At 40.3% G+C, this 10,102-nt stretch overlaps 1 protein-coding gene across 16 annotated transcripts in view; it reads left to right on the forward strand.

The window, feature by feature from the left end:
• The window catches only part of marchf7 (membrane-associated ring finger (C3HC4) 7), a 51,413-nt gene extending 41,668 nt beyond the window's left edge, over positions 1-9,745 (forward strand). For 5 of the 16 annotated variants that reach the window (XM_078228307.1, XM_078228310.1, XM_078228312.1 and 2 more), the window contains one exon: positions 294-2,043. In XM_078228307.1, the coding sequence (XP_078084433.1) occupies positions 294-364 (71 nt within the window). In that variant the 3' untranslated portion in view covers positions 365-2,043. Of the gene's footprint in view, positions 1-293; positions 2,044-2,964; positions 3,195-8,845; positions 8,925-9,165 lie in introns of those variants that run through there. The other 11 variants (XR_013499525.1, XR_013499529.1, XR_013499530.1 and 8 more) reach the window with 4 other exon arrangements.
• The last annotated feature ends 357 nt before the right edge of the window (positions 9,746-10,102 follow it).

The following is a 10,102-nucleotide window of genomic DNA, read 5'->3' on the forward strand; positions in this document are numbered from 1 at the left end:
AGCAATTTAGGAATTTTTGACATTTGTTTTCATCAGGTTGATTTGTTGCCTGCGCTGCAATGAGATTTGTGCCTTGACTTTTGGAATATTGAGGGATAAAAATATTTGCCATGTAGTTACTGCCTTGTCACAGCCACAGCATTGCAATGACTGTGACAAGCCTAGTCATCTTTTCATAGGCCATGGAGACCAGTATAACGTTTTAAATTTAGTACAACTAAAACTAGTTAATCTTAGCAGGCATTTGCAAGCGTTCTTAATTGAAAATTAATTTTTATATTAAATCTTCACAGCTACAGATGAAGATTCCGAAGATGAACAAGATAGCTTTGACAGGAGTAGAACATTGGGAGATTCTGCTTAATGGACTCGTGATGGGGCTTGTATAGCACAAATGGAATCAATGCAACAGTGAGAAAAGCCCCTGTAGTCTTTATTCAAATGGCGAAACATTGTATTCATATTTCGATTTGCATTTGCTAGAAATTGCTAGTGGAGCATCAAAGAATAATACTGAAACATTAGGTGCAGTCTCTCAGTTTTGTGACTACACTTAAAATGATAACATGCTTTATAATTTGATAAAATAACAATTAAGCAAAGCTTTTTATTTTATAAGTTAGCATTAGGAACTAAGCAGAAAGGCAACACATTGTATATGTGTATAATCTACTTCTCTCTTTAATATTTCTTGTCTTGGAGTGAATGTGGACGTCCACAGTTTTGCAGCAGATTACAAGTCTGACTTGGATGAAATTTGGGCCCAGAAACTCGACTCCAGAATTTGCAGGAGATGCAGGAATCACAGGTTATCGGATGTCATTAGAAACTTCTATATTTAAATGGCTAATTTTTGCCCAAGTTGTGTCTCCTTTCATGAGTACATAGAATCATACCTGTCAATAAGGCCTTTGCTGCAATTTTAAGACAAATTGATTGGGACTGAGTATTCCATTGACGAATGATGTTGAAATGCATTCAATCTTTTGAAATCCAGGTAAAATTGTCTGCCTTATCAAACATGGATGTGGTGATCAACGTAGTGGTTTTCTTTGTTCATAAAATTATTAAAGGCATTAAGTTTCAACAAAAAAAATTCTTGTTATGTTTTTGGCTTTTTACAACTGTTTTTGAGGAAGTGTAATCATAAATTGCTACTACATTTATAATCCAAATTATTTTACAGTAACATCCTAGTTCTCGGCCTTTTGGCCAAGATCAAGTGTAAGTGCTCAGGGTAGCCAGTGAGGTTAAACTGAGGCTTCACCTGATGCAATTTTTCAAAAGCTTCCTTGGCCCTTTGGCCAAGATGATGCTCAGATTGAGCCGGGGGGGGGGGGGGGGGGGAGTCCAAAGTGGGATGTATATCCTTGTCTTGTCAGCTTGGACCTGGTTTGTCCCTCGTGGGAACTCTGAATTTAATTGGCTTTTTAAATTTAAGAATAAAGTACCAAACGATACGTAATAACTTCAGCTCAATATCTTGTGCTCTGTTTCAAACAGTGCTTCAATATTTGAATTTATGAAGTAAGTGAGTTTTTTTTGGTGTGGAGAAGAATTTTTATTCATAGATAGCAAGATAATTATGGATGAAGAGAACCATTCAGCCCAGCTTGCTTCACCCAGGGGAAGAGTGAATTATTTGTGACTCTGGCCTCCTTTTTTAAAAATAATCTACGTTCATAAACGAATACAAAATTTCCTTAGGTACATGGTGTCAAAAGTAACATACAAGTACAAATGCAACTGTTTTACATTTTTGCTTTGTACTAGTTAGATGACTATAGTCTGTTGCTGGTTTACTGGGGGGGGGGATTCCAAGACTTTGGAAATCTGAAATACAAGGAGAAAATACTGGAAACTCCACAGGTCCAGCAGCACTAGTGCACAGAGCAAGGTGGTTTCTGACAACAGATCATTGACCTGAAGTGTTAGCCTTATTTTTTTCTCTTTATGGCTGTGAACAAACCTGCTGAGTGTTTCAAGTGTAGTCATTCTTCTCCTGTCTTGACTGAATTCAGTTTGGCATAAAATAAATCATTTCTACCTAGAGTATTTTTCATGGGATGATTTTCACCTTGATTTTTCAGGCATCGAAGCCCATTTCTCCATATCCCCCTCCCCCTCATGCTTACCAAATAAAGGCAGCAGGTGGGAGACAATGTCCAGGAAAGTCCCAAATTAACATGATGATTGCATTGCCCTTATCACCAACTTGGTCTCTCTTTATACCCTATTGTCATATTCAGTACCTTGCGCTTCTCCTTTTACATCCTTCTCCACCCCAAGGCATCCTCTCCCAGCCCATGGATTGAATGAATTAATCAAGGCTGAGAAGTTGGTCTCAATCTCAGATCCCCTTGTCCTGCTTTCTATCTGATATAGTTCTTCATGTTATCTGAAAGGAGGGGTTAATCATGTTGATCCCCTTTTCTTCCTTGCTATCTCCTTGTTCAGACATCCATCACCAAATCTTTCCAATAACAGTAAGTACCAGTGGATTTCAGTCTCCCTTGTCAGAACACCCATTATTCCAGGGATATCCTGGAAAGTAAAGGTGGGCTTAGATTCTTACCTCCACTATTGATAGTCTCCTTAATTCCTTTTCCTCTGTCCTCTCCAGCCACAATTTGGAGGAATCCATGGACTTGCTGATATTACCTTCCCTGTTCCAAGCATGTCAAAATATAATGACTGTTACGGGATAAACAATCCAGAGAGCGAGGGTTCAGATCTCATAACACTTTGATCATTTGCACTTTTTTATTTTATTCATTAATGGTGGATATCACAGACTAGGCCAGCATTTATTGCCCAACCCTTACTACCCTCCTTTCAGATTGCTGTGGATCTGGTGTCACGTGTAGGTCAGACCAAGTAAGGATATCAGATTCCATTAGTGAACCAGATGGGTTTTTCCAACAATCAACAATGGTTTCATGATTATTAGCCTTTTAATTCCAGATTTTTAAACTTCAAATTTCACCATCTGTCATTGCGGGATTTGAACCCAGGACTCCAGGTCCTGCAGTGGGTCTCCGGATTACAGATTTCTTGACATCATGGAGTGAATTAAATTGGTTGAAGTCTGACATCTGTGCTGCTGGGGACCTTAAGAGGAAGCTGAGATCATAGAATCCTACAGTGCAGAAGACAGCCATTCGGCCCATCGAGTCTGCACTAGCTCTCCGAAAGTGAGTCTTACCCACGACCTAACCTATCCCTGTAACTCCCATGTATTTACCCAACTAATCCACCTAACCTATACATCTTAGGACACCTAAGGGGCAATTTAGCATAGTCAATCCATCTAACCCGCAAATGTTTGGACTGTGGGAGGAAACCCACACAAACACCAGGAGAACATGCAAACTCCACACAGGCAGACACCCAAGGCCAGTATTGAACCTGGGTCCATGGCACTATGAGGCAGCAGTGCTCACCACCGTGCTGCCGTGATCATCCACTTGGCACTTCCAGGGAAAATGGCAGCAAATACATGTCTTTTGCAGTAATGTGCAGGGTTCACCCATCATTAAGGATGATACTTTTGTCGAGCCACTGCCTCTAGTTATTTGTCGAGAGCAGCAACCCTAGCGCACAACCTTGAGGAACACCATTGTCTTACAATGCTGCGGGGAGGCAGTGGGAAGATGTTACTGGATATTGGAATACAGAAATAAATTTACAAATGTGGCGATAACAGACTTGGAATGTCAAGCAATGAGGATGATGCAAATCAACTGCAACAGGACGTAGGCTAGACGAATGGAACTTGATATGTGGAAGTGTGAAGTAATGCATTGGCAGAACGGGTGTGGCAATATAGACTTCATGACGACATTCTGAAGTGTGTTCAGGAACAGTGAGATACAGGGTGCATGTGCATCGATCTTTGAAGGTGGCTGGATATACGTGTTTTGTTCACCACACTCTGGCTCTCTTGATGTGATCTTGGGTTTTATGTTGAGTGCAAAAACAGGGAAGCTATGCTGAGCCTTTCTAGAACCCTAGTTAGGCCACAGCTTGAGTATTCTGTCCAATTCTGATTGCCTCACTTTCGGAAGGGTTGCAAAGTCACATGGACCAGTATTTCTTACTATCCAAGAAAATGACATGATCCCTTTTACAGTCCTTTTCAAACACTCCTGAAAACAGTTACAGATTCCACAGATATTTAAAAGTAATTACAATTTTTCCTTTTACTCTTTCTGGTTCAAAGGTCATCATGCATTCAGTCCTTCTGTGGAGAAGTGAAGTGTTTATTGAAGGAAGTATAGTGGATGCTGTGTATATGTGGATTTTCAAAAGATGCATAAAGTGCCTGAGGAGGCTTCTTGATGAAATACGGGCAAAAATCATTAAAATAAATTTGTCAACATATATGTCAGTCAATTTCCAAGTCAAATAGAACTGGAAATACTGAAGAAAAAAAAATCAGAAGTGCATTTACATACTGGGCATCCACAATACTCTGAGGTAGAGAATGCTAAAGATTCAGAATCCTTAGAGTGACAACATTTCCCATCTTTGTGCCCCCCTGTATTTTAGGAGGGGAAACATCCTCTCAATCCTACTCTGTCAAACCCCTTCAATGTGATCACGTCTAATTTTTCTAAACTCCAGAGAGTATAGAACCAGTTTACTCAGCCTCTCATCCTAGGATAATCTTCTAATCTCGAACCATTGAGGTGGAAGGATTGTGAATCTTTGGAATTCTCTATTCCAGAAGGTTCTAGATGCTCTAGTGAAGTCTGTAATTAACAGATTTTGATGTCTTTGAATTGGGGAGCAGTCTACAAAATGCAGCTGAGGGTGAGGATCAGCCATGATTGCATTGAAAGATGGAGAGATCTGATGGGTCATAAGAACATAAGATATAGGAGTTGCTACAGTGCATCTTGGAGACTGTACTCGTTACAGCCATGATGTGCTGGTGATTGAGGGAATGAATGTTTAGGGTGTGGTAACAATCAAATGAGATGTATTTGTCTTGCATGGTGTCAATCTTCCAGACTGTTTTTGGTGCAATGGTCATCCAGGCAAATGGAAAGTATTCCAACAAAGTTGGACTTCTGCCATGTAAATGACGAAGCTTTGGAGAGTCAGTAGGTATTACTGCAGAATCGGGTCAGACTCTGACCTTCTCCTGTAACCACATTGTTTATATGCCTGGTCTAGTTAAGTCTCTGATCAATGGCGTCCACCTCCCTCAGGATGTTGAAGGTAAAGGGAGATCCAAAGACTCTCTTGTTGAAGATTATCATTACCTGGCATTAATGTTATTTCCGATTTATTGGCCAAAGTCTGAAAGTTGTCCAGGTCTTGCTGCATGCGAGCATGGATTGCTTTATCTGTGGAATTGTGAATAGAGCTGAATCATCATTCATCAATGAATATTCCCAACTCTGACCTTATGACAAAGTGAAAGGTCATTGGGGAATCTGAAAATGGTTGCGCCTAAGACACTACCCTGAATGCTCCTGCAGCAGTGTCCTAGGGCTGTGATAGCATCCCTACAGTTCAGAAGGAGGCCATTCAGCCCATCGAGTCTGCACTCCAACCACAATCATCATCTTTTGTGTTAGGTAGAATACCACCCAGTGGAGACTTCCCCTGATTCCCATTTGTTTCAAGTTTCCTAAGCTACTTACCATCTTTCTTGGTCAAATGTTACCTTGATGAGGGCAGTCCATTTCATCTCACCCCTGGAATTAAGATCCTTTGACCATGTTTGGCCCAAGACTGTGATTAGATCTGGGTCTGCGTGGTCCTGGCAGAACCCAACTGAGTATGAGTGAGCAGGTATTGGTAAGTGCCATTTGATGACACAAATGACAACACTTGATTTAGCTGATGGGGTGCAGTAACTGGGCTAATTGGATTTGTCCTGCATTTTTTGGGATGGATATACTTGGCTAATTTTCCACTTTGTCAGGTAGATGCTGGCGTTGTAACTAGCTAGTTCTGGAGCACAAAATTTCAGCAACGCAATCAGAATGTTATCAATGCTTTTGTTGTATCCAGCGTACGCATCCATTTCTTGATATCACGTGGAGTGAATCAAATTGGCTAAAATTAACATCTGTGAGGACCTTGGGAGAGGTCAAGGGCGACGCCACAAATGTCCCTGCTTCCCATCTCCTGCTTACTCGTGCAATGCACTTCACCTTATGCCACCCGTTCAATATTGAAGACCCATTGAGGTGAGCTTATCTGTGCTGTTGGAGGATGAACTTGAATGATGTGATGGTGCAGGCTCTGGTGCTTCATCTTTGCAGATAACAACCCTCCTGCAGCCATAGGCTCCGCCTCTACTGCTGGCCGTGTGGGAGATGGAGGAACAGTAGCGTGAGAACTTGCCTCCATCAGCAGATACTTTTGCAGTGCTGAATTGTGACATTATGGTTCATGTAATGGCATGGCATTGACAGGTTGAAGAATGCACACTCCACCTGCTTCCAGATGATATTTTGAGATCATTTCACTCTGCTTTTGATGAATTTAGATCTCCACCGTTCACTCCCTGATGCAATGTCATCCTCATCAAATCCAGTGCTGAGATGGTATGGGGTCAGGACCTGGAAGTTCACTCAACAATATGCAGCTTTACATACATTAATATGGATTCTTCACTGGTTAGAGATGTAGTTGCTTGGCCTGTTCGCACATGTTTTGGGTACCCTGTACAGGGCATTGTGTCAAAATGCATTTCTCATTGCCATAAGTTCCAGTGCAAAAGCTTATTTTTAAAAGTCCAGGAACAAGTGTAAGTGTAATGAATGGCTGACTTCATTCATTTGCCACTGACCACAAGATCCCACGCTATGTTGGCTTCCTGTATCATTCACAATTGTGGTTCAACATTATTTCCTCCATTCTACCCACAATTCTCCGATTTTTGAATGAATTTTATTTGGTGAATCACTCATCTTTGACTGACAAAATTCTCTCTATCTATAATTTCTCATTTTTAGAAATTAGTTCTTAATGCAAATTTTAGTTAAATTGCAATGGCAATATTTCGTATTTTCTCTATTGAAAGTTTGTATATTTGGTCGATTTCCCACCTGCAAACAAAACTTTGATCCACCCCCCGCCCCAGCAACCCCCATCAAAGTTTAACTCTTTTTAAGTAACACTTTTTTCAGCCTGCTAGCTAAGATCAAGCTTGGGATGCGATGCCTTTTGTCAGCTTGGATCTTCTCTTTTGTGGGGACCATGAATTGGATTCAATTTGAATTTATTTTTTGGAGCAAGCAAAGACGTGGATTCGGGCTTGCCCAGTCCACTGCACACTGGATTTGTAATTTTAAGAATTAAGTACATTTTTAAAAAATATTTTAGTACCTATTTAAGTTTGTGGTAAAATTGAGAAACTCCTATGTAGGCTATTATCACGTCCCACAATGCTCAAGCCTATTGCATCAGTTACCATAACATTTTTAGAGAATGCTGGGTTCAAGCCCTACCCCAGGACCTAAGCCCATAAAGTAAAACTAAGTGATCATTGTGGTATCTCTTGGATGAGACAAACATCCTGTACATATTTTAATGGATTGTAATGATCCTATGTCACCATTGAAAGAGGAGCAGGGATTTCTCCATTGTATTCAGGCAAAAGTTTTTCTTGTTAACCAACCTCACTCAAAGCAAATTACACAAGTGTTCATCTTGTGACTTCCTGTGCAAAAATGGGTGCCACATTTGCCTTCATAATGATATTTCAATGTAATTAATCGCATGTGGGAAAAAAATTATAATGTTTTTGAGATGTGATGCTGTAAAATACAGCAAACAAACGAAAGGCGACATGAGGATTTGTTTTAAACACTTGGACCTGGAATTCATAGCCTGTGTGTCTGATGGAGATGTATGCAATTATGACTTTCAAAAGGTATTGGATAATTATCTGAAGAAAAATATTGCAGGTCAACGAGGATAAGGCAGAAGAGTGGAACTTGCTGAGATGTTCTAGGAGAACCACCACAGACACAATGGGCTGAATGACTTCCATTTGTGCTGTTGCCATTCTATGTACACTGCCATCCCTTTCAACCTTTCCAGCTTCTAGTATTTTTGTAGTGTATAACACAAGCATAATTGTTGCCAGTAACAAGTTCCAGGACTTGAATCATAAGATATAAGCGATACAAACACAACCTTTTACTTAATCATGTTAAAACTAAGTTGTGCTATATCTTATGCCTATATGCTGTAAACAGTTCAAGGAATGAGTGATTCATGATCAACCTGTAGTAAATCATGTATTAAAGGGTACGAGCTTCTAGTATAGCTAGGTTACTTTTCCATTTCTGTCTCTGCTAATAATTTGCATTTGTGTGGTCCCTCCCCTCCCTCCCTCAATAAACATTACTCAGAACATGGTAAACTGGAAATGGGAAAATTATGGGGGAGGGAACCAAAAACGAGGAAATAGGAATATTTTTGAAAGAAGGAAGAGGGTATGTGGCAAAATGCTTTTGGAGAAGAACTTCAAGGAGCTGGGATATAGTACTAAAAGATTAATTTCCAGTTTTCTCAGAGTAAGCTAAAGGTTAAGAATTGGTTGATGTGAGTTGGAACTAATGGTTAGCATATCATTCAGACATCATGAGGCGATATGAAAATATTTGAAACCACTGGCTTGATGTACTAAGTAGCCTGGCGAAGATCATTGTGTTCGGGTTGGGGTGCATGATTTGCACAGGATATATGACACAGAATCAGGCCACTCAGCCCAACCAGTTCACATTTATGCCTCACTCGAGCCTCCTCCCATCTTTCTTCATGTAAATCTTTCATTGTAACCCTCTCTTCTCTTCCCTTCTTTATGCTTGTCCAGCTTCTCCTGAAATACATCTATACTATTTGCTTCAACCATTCCCTGTGGTAGCAAGTTCCACATTCTCGGCACTCTTTGGGTAAGTGGATTTCTTGGTAACTGTCTTACATTGGCCTTTAGTTTATGCACTTCCACACATAAGAAGAAACATTCTTTCTATCCACTCACTCAAAACCTTCAGTAATTTTTGAAACCTCCATTAGGTCACCCCTCCAATGCCTTTTTTCAAGAGAAAAGAGACATGGCCTGTTAATCCTTTCCTGATATTATCATGAGTGCTGAACCTTACCAGACTTGTGTTTTTAAATATCCTCTTTAAGGTGAAACAGAACGTGATCTGGTTGCCATGGGGAGAGGAACCAAAACAGAAATCCATTGAAGTGCTGGATGCCAGTTTGTACACCACCTTCACGATATCTCAGCAAAAGGACAGCTGCTGTGTGAGTTGCAGAGACAAATAAACTACTGCTGTGGGAAAGCAACTGGACTCTGTGTTACCACCCAAGCAGAATGCTGGTGAGAGTTGGTTCCTGCTTAGAAGAAAGGAAACTGAACATTTGGGGAATTGGGAGTCACTGAGACGTGCCTTGTTGGTGATGATCAGATTCAGAAAACTCGAACAAGGGAATGGAATAATTGTTAAAAGACACTGGAAGCTTTGACCTGGCAAGGAGGGGAGATGTGATCCTGCTGAGGCACTGAGAAAGACGAGGACAGTTCCTACAATGCTACATATCTACCAGCAGTGCAGCACATGGTGAAAGGGTTTCATAAGATATATTGAAGTTGTATTAGTTAATGCGAAAGTACCTTTTCTTTACTTAATAGGCAACTAATGCGTTGAATTAATGTTTGATTTGTGTTTACTTTAGTTTGTTCCAGTAAAAATCTTAAAATATGAAATCTTGTTCTTCAATTCATTTTCAACCACTGGGACATTTTTAAAAATCGTGTCTCTCCTGGGATCATAAATACATGTTTACCCATATATTTCTGATATCGCCCTCCAGCGCCTTGGTATCCTTTTGTAGTCACACACTACTTAAACGGGGGCCTGCAAAAGTGGGAAATATGATATGCAGGGTGACTGAAATAGACAGAATGCAAAATTAAATTTGCTGGCAGTGGATCGCGATACAGTTAAAATCTGTCAGGCTTCATGCTGACCTGCGGTGGGTTCATATTTGTAATATTGTTACATTCTATGGATACCCATTAGCATAAACCTTAAAAAAAAATGAAGTCCTATCTTCAAAA

This window comes from Mustelus asterias, chromosome 14 (assembly GCF_964213995.1).
Source record: "Mustelus asterias chromosome 14, sMusAst1.hap1.1, whole genome shotgun sequence".
NCBI lineage: Eukaryota > Metazoa > Chordata > Chondrichthyes > Carcharhiniformes > Triakidae > Mustelus > Mustelus asterias.